The sequence below is a fragment of the Alosa alosa genome, chromosome 14 (genome assembly GCF_017589495.1).
Source record: "Alosa alosa isolate M-15738 ecotype Scorff River chromosome 14, AALO_Geno_1.1, whole genome shotgun sequence".
Taxonomy (NCBI): Eukaryota; Metazoa; Chordata; class Actinopteri; order Clupeiformes; family Clupeidae; genus Alosa; species Alosa alosa.
In genome coordinates this window covers 31884062-31905336 of record NC_063202.1, presented here as the reverse complement: position 1 = coordinate 31905336, position 21275 = coordinate 31884062, and the positions used below count along the sequence as shown (strand labels likewise).

Here is a 21275-nt window from a genome sequence, read left to right as displayed (position 1 = left end):
TGGCCGCCATCGGGCTAAGACAGGGCCGGCCCCGACAGGTAAGCCTCACGCTGTTTTCTCCCTGGCTGCATACACCACTAGACTCATACATATGCCATTTTCCACGTCAATACACTACACCTTAGTTTAGTCATCCCTAGACAGATACTTAGCTATTTAGGTTGAGTAGGGGTGTGTGAAGTTCCGGGTGCGGTAAGGACGGCTCTTGTAAGGTTTATAGGAGCTGTCTTTACATTGTCGGGGCTCGTCCAGGATCGTAGTTTTGTTGTCGACTCGGTCGAATAACAGAGCTTGCGGTTATTGAGAGTTTGCAGCGTTTGTGTTTCACGTTTGTGTTGGTTGTCAAGAGCATTGTTATCGGAGTGTGCACGCCGAGTAGCCGCATTGTTTGTGCGGGTGGGATTTGTTTGACGGCTGGTTTGTGCTTGCGTGTTGTCGAGTTATCAGCTGGGTATTGCAACCGGTTGATGTTAGCGACAATTTGGATGGAGTGGCTAGCTAGCTGTTTCTTTGTAGCTGTTCTTTGTAGCTGTTTTGGACTGCCGTGTTTATATGATATTGATTGGTAGCCTGTGGACATGATGAGTGTATTGTGAACTGTTTAACGTTTTGCTGTGTTTGCCGGTGTAGCCTATTAGCGGTGTGTCGCTGGTGGTGCAGTGGTGGATAAGAGTTTGTGTGTGGCTTAAGGCCTGTGTGAGCGTGAGTGCGTTGGAATCAGATGCAAGGTTTGTGTTTGAGTTAATGGCTGTGCTCTATGCCTGTTTGTGCACTCATTATTAGCCGTCTTGTGTAGTGAGACGGGGTACTTGTATTTCAGCTGATTAAATGCTACGGTTTGTGTATTTCTCTGTGTTGGAATATTGTGTCATTTAAGGATGCCTGGGTTTGATGCGGAGGAGTTCATGGCTCAAGATGTTACTCGAGCACGTCTTGTTCGGCTCAAAAAGCCTGATCTTCTCAATCTGGCAGCGTTTTGGGAAATAGAGGTTTCTGATAGTGCCAAGAACATTGAGTTGGTTAATTTGTTGTTGCCATGTCTTGGCGTAGCGGATTTAGAAGCCGAAACGGCTAAACGAGAGCAAGCGAAGGAATTGGAAATGCTCCATCATGATGAAGAGGCAGCGACAGAGTTGGTGAGGATTGAGCTGGAAAGAGAGAAAATAAAACAGCAAGACAATCAGCGGCAGCGGAGTCATGAATCCAGGTTCGATCTTAATAAATGCTTTGCGTTAATGCCGAGGTTCTACCCTGAGCAAGCAGATGTGTTTTTTGATGCTTTTGAGCGTGTAGCCACTGAAAGAGATTGGCCTAGAGAAGAGTGGGTCACTTTAGTTAGGAGGGGATTCACTGGCAAGGCCCAAGAGGCTTATATTGCGCTTAGTGCTGTCGAAGCAACCGAGTATGATGCTGTGAAAAAGGCTGTCTTGAGAGCTTTTGAGCTGGTGCCAGAAGCCTATAGACAACAGTTTCGCACGGATAAGTTGAAGCCTAGACAAACCTATGGCGAACTGGCCCGCCAACAAGAGCTGCTGTTTGACAAATGGCTCCGTGCCAGTGAAGCATATACTTTTGAGGACTTAAGGCAGCTAATGCTGTTAGAACAGTTTAAAGCTAGTGTTCCACGTCATCTCGAAGTGCACCTGAATGACCAACTGGTGCGGACTGTAGCAAAGGCGGCGGAACTGGCTGATAATTATGTATTGGTGCACAGAGGAGGGTGGCAAGAGAAGTCGCGCTCCACTCCTCCCAGTCAGGTTGAGGATAGAACAGAGCCAAGTAAGCGTGCCAATGATGTTGGTTCCTTCAGAGGCCAGCCTAGGGCTGGACAGGTAAAAGGGTATCAGCGGTTTGATGACATTAAGTGCCATTTTGTTCGGGCATATAAAACCACGGTGCCCTGAGTTGCAGAGGAGGGGGCTGTCTGATAACAGGGACACCAAAACAGTTGGGTTGGTCCTACCGGCTGAAAAGCAGGGGTTGCCAGATGCGGATCCTCTCTTTAAGGGTTTTGTGTCAGAAGGCTTGGTGTCTGTGGCTGAGGGGGAGCAGAGATGCCTGTAAGCGTCCTGAGGGACACAGGGGCAGCTCAGTCGCTTCTGCTCGCTGGGGTGCTAGATCTGCCAGAGAATACTTTCCTTGAGACTTCCGTGTTAGTGGAAGGTGTAGGTGGGAAATATGGAGCGGTGCCGCTTCATAAGGTGTTCTTGAAGTCAAATTTGGTCACTGGCCTGGTCACGGTTGGAGTGATGCCTGCGTTGCCTGTTAAAGGGATCAGTCTCTTATTGGAGAATGATATAGTGGGGAGTCGAGTGGCTCCTGTAGTCTGTTCTGAGCCCTGTGATAGTCCTGAGCTTGAGACACTTGAGGCTCAGTTCCCTAACATTTTCCCCGCCTGTGCAGTAACCCGGTCTATGTTAAGCCAAGCAAACAAGGTATCTAAGGTCGTTGAGGCACCCCCTTTGATGCCTGCTGGGGACGTGCCATTGAGCTGTGAGTTCAGCCCTGCTGCTCTCATAGATGCCCAGCAAAAAGATGGGGAGCTGTTGAGTCTCAGAGAGACTGCTGCAGACCTTGAGGAGAGTAGGATAATGGCAGAGGGATACTTCCTCCAAAACGGGGTGCTCATGCGGAAGTGGAGGCCACCTGAGCGACCCGCTACTGAAGACTGGGGCAGTGATTGAGCAAGTAGTGCTCCCCCCCTGTTTCCGTAGTGTTGCGTTTGGCTCATGAGGCTGTTATGTCTGGACACTTAGGAATCCGTAAGACGCATGCAAAGGTCTTGAAACATTTTTATTGGCCAGACTACATAAAGATGTGGTGAAGTTTGTTCGGTCCTGTCACACGTGTCAGGTGGCTGGTAAGCCGAGTGAGAGAATTCCTGTTGCCCCTCTCCACCCTCCACCTATTGTGGCTGAGCCTTTCTCACGTGTGCAGATTGATTGTGTGGGCCCATTGCCTAAGACTAAGAGAGGGAATGAGTATCTCCTCACCATCATGGACGTGACTACACGGTTTCCGGAGGCAGTGCCTCTACGTAATATTAAAACACCAGTTGTAAATGCATTGCTGCAATTTTTTTCACGTTTTGGTTTACCGAGTGAGGTTCAATCAGATCGTGGCTCAAACTTTACCTCGGGTGTCTTTCAACAAGCCATGGTGGAGCTGGGGATAGCTCAGATTGTGTCCTCAGCATACCATCCTCAGTCACAGGGGCCTATTAAACGCGGTCATCAGACCCTGCAGGCGTATTGTGTCCACTTCCCTGGTGACTGGGATGAGGCCATAGGTTTTCTTCTCTTTGCCCTGCGTGACTCTGTCAATGACTCCACCGGCCATGAGGTTCGTGGTCCATTGAAGTTGGTAAAGGAACAATTTTTGACCCCAGGTGAACAGGGCAGTTTGTTACAGTATGTGTCTTGTTTTAAAGAACGCCTGGCTGCAGCTTGTGAGGTGGCACGGGGAAATCTGGGAGCATCTCGTGATCGCATGAAAAAATATCATGATCGTAGAGCTGTGTTTCGGTCGTTTGCAGTAGGGGATCAGGTCAAGCCCATGAGAGGAGGTGCTTTGAGTGCAGCATTTGTTGGTCCATATAGTGTCCTTAAGAAAGTCAGTGACCGTAACTATGTGATTAGTACTCCGGACAGCCGTCGGAAGACCAGATTTTGCTCAGGTTTTTAGAGATCGTCCAGGTCTCACTAACTTGGTGTCTCATGATGTTGATGTTGGTGGGGCAGACCCTATAAAGCAACATCCTTATAGGCTGTCTCCTGTCAAGCTATCCAGTTTGAGGGAAGAGTTGGCTTACATGCAAAGTATTGGTGCTGTGGAGCCGGGGCAAAGTGACTGGAGTTCTCCAGTCGTTTTGGTCCCGAAGCCTGATCAGTCCTTGCGGTTGTGCATAGACTATCGTAAAGTCAATCAAGTCTCGGGACTGATGCGTTCCCAATTCCTCGCTTGGAGGATTGTATTGACCGTATAGGCCAAGCCAAGTTCGTTTCGAAACTGGATCTACTGAAACAGTATTGGCAGGTTCCGTTGTCTGCCCGGGCTCGTGACATCTCCGCCTTTGTAACCCCTGAGGGTTTGTATGTGTGTAACGTGGAATGAAAAACACTCCTGCCTCGTTCCAAAGGTTGATGGGGAGAGTGACCGCTGGCCTTAGTAATGTTGTGGTGTATATAGACGATGTGGTGGTACATAGTGAAACATGGCTTGACCATTTAGAGCATCTGCATCAGCTCTTGCTATGCTTGGAGGAGGCCGGGTTAGTAGCTAACCTCCCAAAGTGTGAGATTGGGAAAGGGCAAGTTACTTACCTGGGCCACCTGGTTGGAGGGGGGAAAGTGTTGCCTAGGGAGGCTAAAGTCAAAGCCATCCTTGATCTGCCTGTTCCGACGTCACGGCGGAACAGGCATTTTGGCTTGTGAACCCGTATTAGCAGCGCCGGATTTTGGGGCACTGTTTAAACTGGCAGTCGATGCATGTGATGTCGGCATCGGAGCGGTGCTACTGCAAGCTGACGTAGCCGGGTTAGACAAGCCCGTGGCATACTTTTCCAGGAAGCTAAATAAACATCAAAGGGCTTATTCAACTGTTGAGAAGGAGGCACTGGCTTTAGTGCTAGCCGTTCAGCACTTTGAAATATATCTGTCCAGTTCCAGTGGGGATGTGGTGGTCTACACAGACCATAATCCGCTTACCTTTCTGGCCAAATTCAAGACTGCAAACCAGAGAGTGTTCCGGTGGAGTCTGGAGCTCCAACCGTATAGCCTGGTAGTGAAACACGTGGCTGGCCGTTGCAATGTGGTGGCGGATGCACTGTCGAGGCTGCATCCAAGAGACGACACCTGAGTGTGTGGGGAATATCGGGTATATAGTTTAATTTTGTTGGTTGCCTTTGACTGTTCAAACAGATCTGTCGGCATGGTATCAGTGATTTTTAGAGAAAATTTGAAAAAAAAAAACAACATAAAATTTTGGGAAAATTTCATAAAAAGTGTAAAATTAGAGAAGTTGAAGGGTGTAGCCTGCATGGTGGTGTTTTTTTTTTTTTTTGAGGGGGGAAGGATGTTAGGAAATGGTCTAGTGCTTTAGAGTAGACACGACACAAAACACTTCCACATCCCATGTGTCAGGGGGCAGTGTGTTGGCATGCACCTGTGTTTGCTGTGAGAGAAGATAAGCAGATGCATGGGGGCTTGCTGGCTCTCTGACACAACCCCAACGTCGACTGACGTGAGAGGACGCTTGTGGGGCTACATCGCTGAAGCGCGTAGTTTAAATCTATACCGACCATCATCGAGTAGAGGCTGTTTTCACAGCTTCCGTGAACTAACCTACCACTGTTTGTGCTGGCCGCCATCGGGCTAAGACAGGGCCGGCCCCGACAGGTAAGCCTCACGCTGTTTTCTCCCTGGCTGCATACACCACTAGACTCATACATATGCCATTTTCCACGTCAATACACTACACCTTAGTTTAGTCATCCCTAGACAGATACTTAGCTATTTAGGTTGAGTAGGGGCGTGTGAAGTTCCGGGTGCGGTAAGGACGGCTCTTGTAAGGTTTATAGGAGCTGTCTTTACAGTCTATTTAACCAACAGCAGAAAATAACAGAATATCTAAACGTTTCCAGTAGGCTAGCCTACCATTGTTGCAGAAATCACATATAAGAAGGTATCCCTTCGATTTCGGTTCATTTTCGCATATTCCAACATAAGGAAGCAGGACACCCGTGAATTATACAATACAAGCCTATGTACAGATGTGGGTGCCTCAAAGTCTGGAGGAAGGTGGGACGTGTCTTAATCCATGTTATATCACATCTAGATGACATAGGCTTGTAGAAAATATAAAATTTAAATGGATGATTTAATTTTTCATTAATGATGCAGGCTAAATTAAATAAAATGTACACATTTTCGCCTATATAATACATTAATATATACATGCAAAAGGATGGAAAAGGGTGAATCAAGTTCAAACTCATGTTTTGTGACATCTAGAGAGCATGGGCTTTTAGAAAATATATAGATTAAATGGCTGAAAGGCATGTTTGGCTTTGATAGAGACCATAATGTCTTGGCTGCAAAAATAAACAACTTTAGGCTACAGTGGAATTTATGTGGATGTGCTCAAACATTTGAAGACAAGATTAATGAGGATTAAAAAATATTTTTTTAATCTTCATCACTATCATTATATTCATCCAGACTGGCATTTATGTTCTCCTCATCCTCCTCTTCCTCCATCTGATTGCTACAAGTTTGTAACCTACACAATTCTGTGCACTTTAATTAGTTTGAAAGGCAGGAGCAGTCAGGAAGTTTGCAGGTCCGTACACATTTGCAGGCCAAGTTAGACAAAGATGAAACTATGTCTGAATCTTCCTTTGTGTACGCCCTGTAGCAGGATCTATGGTAATGGCCTTCTGCTGCTACTAAGTCACGACTGGCTATGGATAGTACTCTTTTGTCACCTTTCCTGACGGCTGCTCTTCTGATTTTGTCATCAGCTCTTAACTCTGTGCATTTTGTTAGACTCTCGTTGTGTTGATACTCAAATAAATGACAAATAAAGCTTCTATTCTATTCTATTCTTTTGTCCTTTGATCTTTCAAATACTTGCTACATTTGTCACAAAATACAGGTCCTGGTCATATAATTAGAATATCATGAAAAAGTTGATTTATTTCAGTAATTCCGTTCAAAAAAGTGAAACTTGTATAATGTATACATTTATTCCACACATGATATTTTTCAAGTGTTTATTTCTTTTAATTTTGATGATTATAACTGACAACTAATGAAAACCCCAAATTCAGTATCTCAGAAAATTAGAATATTGTGAAAAGGTTCAATATTGAAGACACCTGGTGCACACTCTAATCAGCTAATTAACTCAAAACACCTGCAAAGGCATTTAAAGGGACACCAGGCAACATTTTCATGTTAATTAATCATCTTCGTAAGTCGGTATATGGTTAAATGACTCATTATGGGGCGAATGAAGGCTCTCTCGCCCGCCCCTACTGCCTGTAGGAAGAATATCCCACTTGCAAGTTCGGTGTATCCTACCCACCGACCGAAGCAGGATCAGTTTACAGCACTGAGGCAGGCTAACGAAACGCTAGAGATTGTTGCAAACGTGTGTATAATGGCCAGCGAAGAAGCAGCAAAAACCCTTGACGGAATACGCAAAGAAAAGGAAAAAAGCTTCAGACCGAGCGAGGGGGAGTTTCGTAGAGAAAAAGCATCAGGCTTGCCTGGTGTCCGTTTAAATGGTCTCTCAGTCTAGTTCTGTAGGCTATGGGGAAGACTGCTGACTTGACAGTTGTCCAAAAGACGATCATTGACACCTTGCACAAGGAGGGCAAGACACAAAAGGTCATTGCTAAAGAGGCTGGCTGTTCACAGAGCTCTGTGTCCAAGACCCATTCAAAAATGTGGGGGAGATTCACAAAGAGTGGACTGCAGCTGGAGTCAGTGCTTCAAGAACCACCACGCACAGACGTATGCAAGACATGGGTTTCAGCTGTCGCATTCCTTGTGTCAAGCCACTGCAGCCACTGCACTCTTGAACAAGAGACAGCATCAGAAGCGTCTCACCTGGGCTAAAGACAAAAAGGACTGGACTGCTGCTAAGTGGTCCAAAGTTATGTTCTCTGATGAAAGTAAATTTTGCATTTCCTTTGGAAATCAAGGTCCCAGAGTCTGGAGGAAGAGAAGAGAGGCACAGAATCCACGTTGCTACCAGGAAGTTTTAGAGCACTTCATGCTTGCTTCATGCTGACCAGCTTTATGGAGATGCAGATTTAATTTTCCAACAGGACTTGGTACCTGCACACAGTGCCAAAGCTACCAGTACCTGGTTTAAGGACCATGGTATCTTAATTGGCCAGCAAACTCGTCTGACCTTAACCCCATAGAAAATCTATGGGGTATTGTGAAGAGGAAGATGTGATACGCCATACCCAACAATGCAGAAGAGCTGAAGGCCACTATCAGAGCAACCTGGGCTCTCATAACACCTGAGCAGTACCACAGACTGATCGACTCCATGCCATGCCACATTGTAATTCAGGCAAAATGAGCCCCAACTGAGTATTGAGTGCTGTATGCTCATACTTTTCATGTTCATATTTTTCAGTTGGCCAACATTTCTAAAAAAACTTTTGCAAGGATCTTGTCAAGAAGTTTCTTCATAGTAAAGATGCTACGGCATTTTCTGTGATACAATATGGATGGTATTCTACTCTCAGGGAGACCTTTAGCAAGATCAAGGATGGCAAGATCAAGGTAAGATCAAGGATGGCAAGATCAAGGATGCCACAAGGTTTATCATCTGAACAATGTATTAAACTCTCCTCCTGAATACCACTACTTCTGCCATGCTTTTCTATTCTGGGATGTACAACAATTTGAAAGCAACAGAGATATCAGGAATGATGTGCTAAAATGAGGCCTTTTCCTACTCAGCAAGTGTGTGTGACTGTGTGTGTGAGAGAGAGACAGAGGGAATATATGAAGTGTGTGTGTGTGTGTGTGTGTGTGTGTGTGTGTGTGTGTGTGTGTGAGTGAGTGAGTGAGAGAGAGAGAGAGAGAGAGAGAGTGTGTGAGAGAGAGAGTGTGAGAGTGTGTGTGTGTATGTAAGGGAGAGAACATGCTTGTGTATGTAAAGTATGTGTGTGTGTATGTGAGGAAGAGAGAGAGTGAGAGTGCAGTGGCTTGACTGTGCATCATCAGTATTCTGCCACTCAAAATTCCCAATTCAAATACAGTAAATTCAGTTAGCCTACCAACTGAAACTGCTCTCTCACACATAGGCTACATCTCTGTATATTATTTTTTTGTCCTTTCTTTTGTTCACACACAAATTGGGGAAGTCTACAGTTTACAGCAGACATCATTGCTTGATAATGATGTTAGTACCTTACTTGGGCCGGTTGGGTTATTATACATATAGTCTTTCACAAGTAGCCTAGTCATTGGTCATATCCTTACTCATTCTCACACATCTGAATCATAACACAAATAAAAATAAACAGGACTCACCTTGTAATCTGTTTTTGACACTACAACAGCCATTTTTGTTCTATAGCCTAACTAAACTGCTTCCATCCACATACTGGCCCTGTGGCCCAGCAAACACCAACACCAGTGTTGCCAGATTGGGTTTAGTGATTTCCGCCCAATCACGCTCAAAAACCCGCCCTCTTCAGCAAAAAAACGCCCCAACAACGATTTTGTTATAGAGAACCATTCAACTCAAAATTTTATTTGCCCGCCTAAAGCTTATTTCCCTCTGCCCGTCGAAGTCAAAAGAAGCCCAATCAATCTGGCAACACTGACCAACACACTCTAAAGTTGGCAGTTTATATTTGTACTGTAGAATGTTCAGAAAACAAATCTAGTTCTAGACAAATTGAAAAAACAGAATTTAGGCCTAATAGTTATGCAAGCTCTACATGCATTCTCTTTAGAATTGAAATATCATGGCATGTCCGATCATTATAGTTCTGGTATCATTAAGGAAAACAGATTAATTACCCTAAAATATATTTTTCTGAGAAGTCTATATATTCTAGATGTGATATAATGTGCATTGAGACATCTCCCAACTTCCTCCATACCACTATACCTTAGGCCTACTTCTGTAATGTATTTTGCATTACATTGAAATGCATTGATTTTCAATGGACAGCTATTAGTTATGGGTCTAAAATAGCTGTGTAAAGTGTATTCAGCTATCTAACCCATATATTTTCTAAAAGCCCATACTCTCTAGATGTGATATAGCAAGAGTTTGGATTTGACCCACCCACTTTTAGTCTTTTGTCTCTATCTAATCCTATATTATAAAGGTGAAAAAGTGTATGACTGATACATTTTAGCCTATGTAATTTATGGAAAGCTAAATTATCCATTTAAACTGTATATTTTCTAAAAGCCAATGCCATCTACATATGATATAACATAGATTAAGACATATCGCATCATCCCACACACTTGCATACACCTATACCTACACATAGGCATGTATTCTGAATTGTACTGGGTATGGGTATAAAAGCCAGTAAAAATATAACTACGCTACCACTTAGAAAAGGTTATCATACCAAAACATATCTCTCAGACATAGAGGATTATGAAAATCATTGCTAGATTTTGCCACCTTTGGTGATACCAACTTCTGCTCTGGCCCATGGACTAATTAACACATTCTATGACACAGGAGGGAGAGGGAGACACAAACACTCTCGCGCGCGCACACACACACACACTCGCGCGCACACACGCCGGGAAAACAGAAGACACAGGGGAACACGGGAAAGCCCACCACGGGGGCAAATAGCCTCGGCGCTACAATATCATCACAATTGTCAAAGCTAGATGTGATCATTGTAAACATGCCGCTTCGTTCATACCAGGTCTGCCACACATGCTGTAATTTAATATCGAGGCTACTGCGCGATACAAATCAAACTCCAAACTACAAATCAAACTTCCCAAATCCCGTAGGGAGTAGGGCCACGACATCTTTGCCCGAAATAAAATGTGTTAAACACTCCTTTTGTTCGGACTTCAATTCCTGAATATTTGGAAGCGTTAACTTCCGCCATTGCCAACTCCTCGAGGACTACAATTCAAACACAGCGCAGAATCTCAACGTCGTCTCTCACAACTCCCGCCTCCTGCTCGCTGATTGGCTCGGGGTCAAATTGCTCATGCGAGTGAGGCCAATGGCCGGAATCCCAGATGGAGTTGTGGAGGGAGATGAAAATCGAGCGGAAGTACGTAGGAAGGCAAGGCCAGGCTAGTCTAGACCAGAACCATTTTAAGAGTGTATGTAGCCATACATCTGTAACATTAAATTGATATTGGTGATGCCTTACAACGGAAGCGGAGCGCATACACGCTGCTCGCACGCATAGACATAAAGGGGGAAAAACTTGCTCGTCTGGTGTAGCCAATGGAAGCATATCTTTGCAAAAGTTCTGTGACCATTCTATGTTCATCAAATACGGTTCTTGCATGATTGTTCAAGGACTGTAAAACAATTGCTTTAGCTCACAGGCCTTTTCTCCTCCGTAGGCTACTGCCTTATAATAGCGCTGAAAATTTTGTGGCATGCATGACTGAGCAGGACTGTGCATTACCTTATTTGTCAGATCATGGAGAGATTTCAGGTGTGCAATAACTTTAAAAGGAGTCTTCATATGTTAGGGTGGTGTGGGTGATTACCATTGAAATGTTAAAACCGAATTGTCCACTGAAATCAGAACTTAAACAACCCCTGAATTCATAATGGTGGGTGGGTATACATTGGGTACAAATTGTAACACAGATTGTGCACAAAAAGATTATTTTTTGTTAAAAAAAAAAAAGTTTTGATTCCCCATGCAAACTGAAATGAACAAACTGAATAAAAATGTAATATGGAATATCAGGGACCTCCCCCGTGATTAGGTTGTTTTTCCCACTGCAAGTGTTCATGTGCTTTGCCGTCGGAATGGGTAAACAACATGGATGTCACAACAAAGGTTAAAACATGTGCTCACTAATCTTAAATAAACAACTGTATATGCTTAAGAATATGGTGTAAGACGCTTGTGAAAGAAGGATATGCAGCTTTCAAGTGATAAAAACGGCAAATTCCCAAGTTCACATTAAAACTGTTGGACGTGAAAGGCCACATGGACTACAAACGAACTACAACATGATGACAAAGGTGACGACGAGCCCTAGCAAAATCTAGCCCCAGTTGCCCACCTCTTATTCCCACATGAAGTGAATGATAATGTTTTCACTGGGAAAAGGGCTTTCCCGTGCCCATGAACGCACCATTAATACCATATAATTTCCTAAACCTGTGTCAGCAGGTCTGTGCACATTGGAAGCTGGCACGTCTGACTAATGCATATTACAATTGAAATGTTTAAGTAGACTTACCCGTTTCAGGCCATAGAGATTGTTGTAGAGGGTACGGAAACTTTTACGGGTATAGTGACAACGATATGCTCCTCCCATCAGGAACTCCAGGACCAATCCAATGTCAATGAGAGTTATTTGATAATCTGGAGGGAGGTTTCCCTGTAAAAATAAATAGACAAATGACTGAACATTTAATCCAACATTAAGGAAAACAGAAATCTATTTGCAGGATATTTCAATTGTTTAGGACAATTTACTACTTTAAAAGATTACATTGTTTTTTTTTTTTTCATTCGTTAACCAAGAAATAAATAAGAAAATGTTATGCATATTGGCCTCTCCGTAGTGTCACAATCATAAAGAAATAAAGACAAGAGTGTTACAATATGCTATCACTTCCCCCTCCATCACTACCACATTCTTTGAACACACATCAAATTTGGTGAAATTCCATCCATAGAGGAAGATTTTCAAGGATAATAATGCTCCAATAATCTAGGATCTGTGATTAATCTCTATAGATCATGGTTAATTCAAATCACACATTGCCTATGGCTCATCTCTGTCTCCCTCTCTGTCTCCCTCTGTCTCGTGTGCACACACAAACACACACACACACACACACACACATACACACACACACATTTGCAGTTCTTATGCAGGAAATACAGTATGTTGGACACAAACAAACTGCATTGTACTGCATAGTATACTGTACTTTACTGCAGGTATGCAGTATTTTGGATATGAAAATACTAAAGTTCTGCACTGTATTGTCATATAACTGCACTATACTTCGAAATAACTGCAGTTATTTTTTGTAAGGGAGGTTATTTGGTAGTAATGGTAAATGCTGCAGATGCACAAATCTACATAAAACAGAAATATTCATTTACTTTGAAGTGACTAGTTTACATCATGACATTGTTGTGCATATTAATAAATTGCATTTAATGATGAAAAATATTTCTTTATCCAATTACTTGATTAATCAATTAAATAATCGCTACAATACTTGATTCCAAAAAGAATCGATAGCTGCAGCCCTAGTATAGTTAGATCACGTTGGATAGCTCCAGAACTCATACCAATGGATTGCGTCTTAAATGAGCGACAGTTTATGACAATATGGTATATGAATGCTGTTCTATTGACCTAAAGTTTTGTTGCTACTGTGCTTGGAGGACAAGCCAACTATGACTTCTGTCCAACATAGGTGGTACTGTAAGTTTAGAGAAAAACACTTTGCAATAATATTGATGAGTGGTCATGATATAAACATTTAATACCGTATATTTAGTGGCTAGTAAAAAAGTTGAGTGGCTGGTAGATTTTGGAATCTTCCAGCCACAGTGGCAGGTGGACAAATTGTTTTATTTTCATCCCATTGAATGTTACGTTCAAGTGGGTTTTTTCACTATTTATTACTGTCTTTTACATGTAGTGTATGATCGGAACTATGTGTTTGATTATGTATTACTGTCTTAAGATTCAGGCACATCACAGCGAATTTCGCTGTAGTTTATGTAAAATAAAATCAAAGATTTTAAAAAAATGCAGACTGGCCACCCTTTGTCAGTACAGCCAATTGTATTTATCTTTGATAACTTTGTAAGAATGTGCGAGAAATTGCCTTTTGTTTGATTTCTTTTAAAAGTATCAATCAATCAATTAATCAATTAATGTAACTGAAAGAGACAGGGCAGCAACTGCCATCTAATCACAATGGTTGTGTTGAGCATTAAATTTACATTGTGGAAATGAGGAGTTCAGAACAGTTCACAACCGCTTTAGCTACATCATTTGTGATCATACTCACGAATGTTTCACTGTCGAGCATGCATGAAAACAATTGAAAACAAGTATAATTACCTTTTTCACATCTCTGACCACAAAATGCAAGGTGTTTGTAGGCCCGAGTCTCTAAAAAATGAAACGGATGAAGCATCAATAAAGCCATCTATCTACCAACCTACCTATTTATCGACATGTGGTAAGAGCTACCGGTACTTGGACATTTTGAGTTTGCTGTTCATGTGGTGTATCTTCTGATGGGAAAAAAATGTGCCCCTGTCCCTGACCACACTTTGCCTTTTCACTGACACACCTATATGTGCTCATACGGGTGCAAGTTGATTTGCTATTTAAACAATGCCCGCGTCGGACAAGATGCTATGATAACTGTGATGGTCACAAACTAGCAATGGCACTTACATTGTGCCGTATGCTGCAATGTGCCAGGATACAACTCCAGAAAAAAAAAGCAGTAAAGCAGTAAAAGATTGCCAAAAAGCACTTTGATAGATGGTACTGGATAAATGGTTTGTAGACTAATGACACATAGATTTAATTATTTGGAAAGAAAATACAACACTGTATGGCACAAAAAAGGGCACCAATGCTTCCAAGACCAGTAAGAGAAATATCATTATGGCGCCGCAGATAGCTGCCTCGGTACTCTAACCAGAGTCAAATTCCTTGTTTGTTTACGCAAACCTGGCCAATAAAGCTGATTCTGATTCTGAAGAACAAGCTTTCCAGTTCCCAAGACAGCTTTGATCACAATGTTCCTCCTAAAAAAAAACAATCTGCCGTTTGAAGTGCCCTAGTCAGCCTTAATCAATAGAGATGTAGTGGCATGACCTCAAGAGAGCCATTCCCACCAGATATCCAAACGAATATGGCTGAACTGAAGCAATCCTGTAAGGTAGAATGGGCTAAAGTACCTACTAAACATTGTACAGATACCAGGAGTGCTTGGTTAAGCTTATTACTGCCAGTTATTACAACCAGTTATTAATTCCAAAGGTTTACTTACTTTTCCCATCAGCAGTGTGGATGTTTTAAGTGTTCAATAAAGATTGTAATATTTTTGTGTTTTCATTTTTCATGTTATTTCTGCGCAGAGCAGAGAGGTCAAGTTTCAACTTGTGGTTGCATGTTTTGGAAGTTATGGTAGCAAAATGAATGAACGAATAACATCAAAGAGGGAAATTAAAGCAGTAAATTGTGTCATATAACTTATACATGACCTGTATAACACATAACACTTTAGTACTATAGACTGTGATTTCATGTTAATGTTTATGTAAGGGATAATGTATAAAACACCGGTCATTATTAGGAAAATAAGTCCTGACAGGGCCGCTGCGCGTCGGGGAGTTCTTTGCCCCTCGCCCTCGTCCATTAATTCCGTATAACAGGACACCTCGGCGGCCGTTATTCCTTACATAAACATTATAAGTGTTATGTGCTATACAGGTCATGTATTAACATGAAATCTCCAAGCCAATCTCAAATATAATGGTGTCAGCCAGAGATCCCAAACTGATGAGCTTCACATGTTATCATGGCATAGCAGGAAGAATGAGAATATGTGCAGTCTTTATCACCGTATTATAGAGCTCCTCCAGGCGTGGTATAGTGAGAAAGTGATGGATGTTCACTCCATTCTCAATAAGCAGTTTAACAAAATCCACTCTGTCAAACACCAATGCATCCATCATGGCTTGCTCCAGAGAATTTACCTAAAGCAACCATATACAGACACACAGTGAAAGGGAGAGCCACATGTATGTGAATTAGATTAAACAAGTGTTCAAATATTGAACTAATATTTTATTACATATTTCATTTGAACTCCTCCACCAAACTGGTCATTAGTAACTCCAAGATTAATTTTCCTTTCAATACGACAGTACAGACATTTCAAAACTACCTTATTCATGATTCTCTAAAATGCCTTAACCTTAGAAAAAGCAACGCCATGCAAAAACCCTAAACTGCAAGTACTAGATCTTCAGTTCATCAGGACGTTTCTCAAAGTCAAGGAAGGCTCCTTTTTCAATGAAGGTACTGCATGTCATCGGATCCTCTTTCAAATCTTTCAAATTCTACCAAAGATGCCTGTGTGTGTATCCTCAGCATGCTTGGAACACAATCCTGTGTGCGTATTTATGGAGGATTTAAAAAAAAACTATGCTAAACAAAGCAGTTCACTATTTAAAACTAGAAAATGTAATTTCGAGGAAATTACCAGTGCATGAAAATATAAACATACTGTATATTAACATAAAATGCCAAACAAACTTTTATTTGGAAACAGTTGGCAGGAGTCATAGTTGATAACAACTGACAGTTGAAATGGCTGAACAGTTAAATAGTTGAGTAGTTTAAATAGTTAAATTATTTAATAGTGAATTATTGTAGTGAGGACATTTATTTTGAAACAGTTGTGGGCAGAGGAAATAGTAGTCTTAAGAGAGCCAGATTGTATGCTTAAAGCCTGAGACAGAGTATATAGTTTAAAGTTCTATGTAGATAGTGTAATGGATGTTGATAGACAGAAAGTTTAATGGATGTTGATGGATAGTTTAATGGGTGGATGAGTGAATGGTTTGAAGAGGATGAATGGATAGAAAGTTGGATGGAATGTACCTTATATCCTTGTGGAATGGAGAGACACAGAGAGTTGGCCTAGTTAAGCAGAAAGCAGTTGAAACAGGTGCAATCAGTTTAACTGACCCTTTGATGGGTCCTAGTTGAGCTGCTGGAAGTTGATACAGGTGCAAATCAAGTTAATTAGTCCATTGTGATGTCATAGTGCTAATGTAAAGTCTATGGGGGAAAATAAGCTTGTTACAGTGCATGAAAATGCACTGTACTGTTCTTCCTAGGCAACAACAACTTTTTCTTCTTATTACAGTGCATGAAAATGCACTGTACTGTTCTTCCTAGGCAACAACAACTTTTTCTTCTTATTACAGTGCATGAAAATGCACTGTACTGTTCTTCCTAGGCAACAACTTATTTATCTTATTACATTGCATGAAAATGCATTGTACTGTTCTTCCTAGGCAACAACAACTTTTTCTTATTATTATTATTCCGCTTACCACTTTTTCCGTACACAATTTCTCTTGAACAGTTTAATTTAGAAACTTCATTCAAACTTTGTAACGTAGGTCTTCAAACGGACCAGGTTGCTATGTCTTTTCAACTTTGAAACTTTTATACTTTTTAAACTATTAAAGAAAAACTTTTTAAAAATCCCTATAGACTTAACATTGCCGATTATGACATCATAATACGGCCATAGGGAGGGAAAGTAATCTCATTGCCATCTAGTGGTTGCGTTCCTAGAGTTTAGCGGAGTGGATGGGATTTTTTTTTTTAGAAAAAATATATATCGGTGCACATTGGGATCTTAATTTAATGCCTTCCATATGTTAGGCACTGGGGTTCAACTGCGATTGAATCCAAATTGAGCTCTGCAGGTTGGATCCAAATCATCCAACCCACCAGCAAGAGACAACTTCACTTCAACAGGATCTCACTTTACCAGCAGCTTATTCTTCCTGCTTCGTTTACAACCTGAAAGCAATCAATAGCCTTTTTCAATGTAGCAAATATTCCAAGTTTTAATGTAGCAAATATTCCAATGGCAAACTATTTTGGCAACGTCTAGTTTAATACCTTGATTGCATTTTTGTCCGCTTTTAATCACATTATTATGACCATTAAATGTGTGCTATTTTGCACGCTAAAAGCTGATTCATCACAAGTAAATACAATAAAAAAAAAATGGGAAAGTAGTTATTAAATTAAGTAACAATTGTATAAGTTTTAATTTCCCTCTATGTCCTCTTGGTGACCTCAGTGAGAAGTACCTGTTAAGATGCTCTTAGCCAGTAATGAGAACTCTGGAGATTCGTAGATCTACGAATGTTTTCACAACGCTCTTAAGCTACGATGGTTTCTGGAAACAGTCGGCAAATCTTAAGATGTTCGTAAGAGGGACTTCACGACACTCTTAGGCTTACGATGCTTTCGGGGTATGGGGCCATGGCTCATGTCCAGTTGGCTGCTGTGCCACTGGAAATGCCTTAGAAACGCATGTTGATAGGGTCTACATTTTGTGCATTGCATGTTGTAGAACTGTTGTTCTGTTGCATGTTGTAGAGGATGTCTTCAGCCTTGAAGCCATTAATGGGACTGGAACAGGGTGTGCATCATGCATGTTCTCAGAAGGAGGTCATAAAACATTAACTCTTTCCTGCCCCAATGGCTCTCTGGACCTGATCGCTGAAATTGGTCGCTTCAGAATTAAGGACAGTTGATCACGGTAAAGCTATCCCTAAGACGGGTGGTTTTAGATTGGTTCAGATCGATGATGTCATCTGAGAAAGATTTCCCAATGGTCAACATCTCATGTTCTACTTCAGAGAACATTCATAATTATACCTTCTCTATCATGAAAATGTATTTTTCTAAATATCCAAAAAAACAAACAGGTCATTAAACATAAACAATAACATGTCTACATAATTATATATCTACTAATGTAGCTAATATAATTCTATAATGTCAAGAAATAACATTTATGTGTACCCAGTTGAGCAGCTCCAGTTTGCGTGGATCAGTCTCTTCTGGAGGTTCTGGCTTAGCCTTGCCTCCCTTGGTCTTCTTTCCACGTGCTGGCTTGCCTCTGCCGGCACGCACAGCTGCTGGGCTCTTTGTTTTTTCGACCTGTGGTGTGATTGTGCTGGGTAGGGCACCCCCTGGCTTCACAAATAGGAAATGCAGACATGCACATTTAGTAGCCTCCATATTTATTTGCACCCCATGTATGTTGAATAAAATAAGTATAACATTTATCCTTTAGCAAGACTTTAGCAAGGTTTAAATTGTTTTATAAACCAGTACATTGTAATTTCTGCATTTATAACCAAAGCATTTATGAGTAATACAGATCAAAGGAAGGGAAATGTGAATATCAGCATTTTAGGTCAATTTAAGGTGAGATACTAGTCTGGTACATGACAATACACTAACGTTTGCCTGGGATTTTTGGGGATTCTTGACACCCTAACACTAATGCGTAACTCCGGAGTCAAAACAACCAAGGGTCTATTTATGGTAGTTAACAAGTTCAAAGTTCGAGTTTTGAGCAAGACTGTTTTTTGCACTGAATGGGCTGATAGTGAAAGCTATGGGGGCAAGCTAGCACGTCAAAAAACAAACACTATTTTATACTACTGATCATGCTCAAAATATAATTACATTTCTGTGGTAGTGTGGTGAGGGTCCCTACTCCCTACAGGCAAACTGAAGTATTGTAAACTTTGAAAGTGTACAGAAAGGTTATAACAAGACCTGTATCTGAAGGAAGCAAATTGCCTGGGTTCGTGTTCCGGAAGTGTCAAATCAGCAGACGCATTCGATGTTGCAGCACTGCACAGATCTGGCTGAATCTTACAATATAAACTTGCTTTACATTCAGCCAGATCTACACAACGCTGGTAGATGTCGAACGGGCCCACTGATAAAACTGTTTTCAGCTTACCCACTCTGAGGGGGTTGGGTGCATGACCCCCATCTGCTTGTGTTTGTCTTAGGGAGGTATACATCCCTACTAAATTTGTGTGTGGGGGTAAACGTATTTGCTGACCAAAAGACTCAATGACATAAGGGGGCGCTATGGCCACACCTGGGGCAAAATCTCTGTCCCCGAATAGAGACTGTGAAGGATTACATGGGTGCCAAATGTCATGAGTTTTCACCAATGGTAATCATCCTACAAACCAAGAAGAAACTACAGCGCATCATCAACAGAGCATCCAAAGTCATTGGTTCACCCCTACCATCCCTTTTGAATCACAAATGGACACTCCGCAGAGCCCACAAGATAATCTCTGATATCACCCACCCTGCACACTACGCCTTCCAGCTACTGCCCTCTGGGAGGCGTTACAGGACAATCACCGCAAACAACCCGCTTCAAAAACAGTTTCATTCCCATAGCAATAAACATTCTGAACTCTGAACGCTGAGGATTGTGGATTAAGTATAACCCTTATGTATCATGTTCAATGTGTCTGTCTGTATATATATGTTTGTATACTATATTTTTAATGTCTAATGTAATGTTGGAACCTGTACCAAAGAGCTGTACTGAGAACAAATTCCACCAGCCTGGCTGTGTGGTCATTAAATGAATCAATCAATGAACCACCTTGGAGAAGTGCGTCAAAATTGATGATGTGCCACCAGTGTAATAGCCATTTTATCTGTTGCCAGATGGTGGCGCTATGCCAAATATGCATTGTGGGCATGTGAATATCATCAATACCATAATAATGAACTCTGTAAGGTTTGACCCATGTCAATCAATGCATGACAAATTTGTTACACATTTCCTATTTATATGCCGAGGTATGTAAATTCATCATATCACTATTTCAGTAAAAAAAAAAATCTTGGCAATTTAAATATGCGTATTGGTTATGGAGCTACGCCGAGTGGACTGTCCTTTAGCCAGTGAGCTAACTCATCGTTTGCTTTGCTGCCTCATTTACATTGCCTCTGAGGTGAAGGGGCTATCAAGCCTCGACCAGGCCTGCTCTTTATTGTCCGTGAGTGTGTGTATATGGGCTCACTAAGTGTAGTGTGTTTCATGGTACATGTTAAGCTGTTGTTCATAGGCTAGTGTAAACTGTCTTTTAAATAGCCAACCTTCTTTCAGTCTAACCACTTCAATCTGTAAATATTGTATTTTATCACCTGTATCTTTTTTCACTTATTTAAATAGTTAAGTAGGATATAATGAACCCCGTAGCACTTAGGTTAAGTTTGTCCCTGTCACTCCCATTGAACTGGCGCCTGAGGGTTGGGGTGCTACATATGTGTCTGTGTGTGCTATACTTACAGGCAAGTTGTGGCCGTGGATAAAAATCTGACTGCGGGCAATATCAACTCTGTTCCAGGCCAGAGCCAGGCTCAGCTGGTCCGAAGCAGAGGCATTAGTCCCTAAAGATTAGTAAAACAAACAAAATGTAGATGATTTAAATGAACATACCATCATACCAAGGGATTGTTTTTGTTGAGGGACACATCAGAAGAGGTGCAGTTTTTTAGGTTTATTTTTTTGCTTCTTTGTCAAACAGTTCAGCCAGAGACTTTTTAATGAGGAGACACAGCACTCCAAAAATCCTCCCTAGAAATGCATGGAGTTAGTTTGTAACACCAATATGGCAGTTGCCCAGATAGCAAAATCAGATTGGCAGATAGCGGACCGCTGGTGGTAGGCCGCCAGTGGCGTGCCACTTGTGGTCCACCGTTGGACCACCATCTCTTTAAATTTAACTTGTCATGAATATTAAGAAACTTTAATAAAATGATATATGGAGTATAACTGAACAAATGAAAAAGATTTTATACCAATAGTGGCAAAATATTGGGTTTGTCTGCAACCCGCCAGCGGACCGCCAGAGAACCGATGAGCAAAATGCCAGCGGACCGCCAGCTATGCCCCCAGTGGACCGACAGTGGTCCGCC

At 41.8% G+C, this 21275-nt stretch overlaps 1 protein-coding gene across 1 annotated transcript in view; it reads right to left on the bottom strand.

The window, feature by feature from the left end:
- Window positions 1-21275, bottom strand: part of LOC125307080 (transient receptor potential cation channel subfamily M member 1-like) — a 193947-nt gene that overhangs the window by 110431 nt on the left and 62241 nt on the right. The window contains exons 10-14 of the mRNA XM_048262850.1: window positions 20647-20747; window positions 18330-18503; window positions 15332-15466; window positions 13812-13862; window positions 11958-12098 (exon numbers count right to left, since the gene is read on the bottom strand). Coding sequence (XP_048118807.1) covers window positions 11958-12098; window positions 13812-13862; window positions 15332-15466; window positions 18330-18503; window positions 20647-20747 — 602 coding nt within the window. The remainder of the gene's footprint in view (window positions 1-11957; window positions 12099-13811; window positions 13863-15331; window positions 15467-18329; window positions 18504-20646; window positions 20748-21275) is intronic.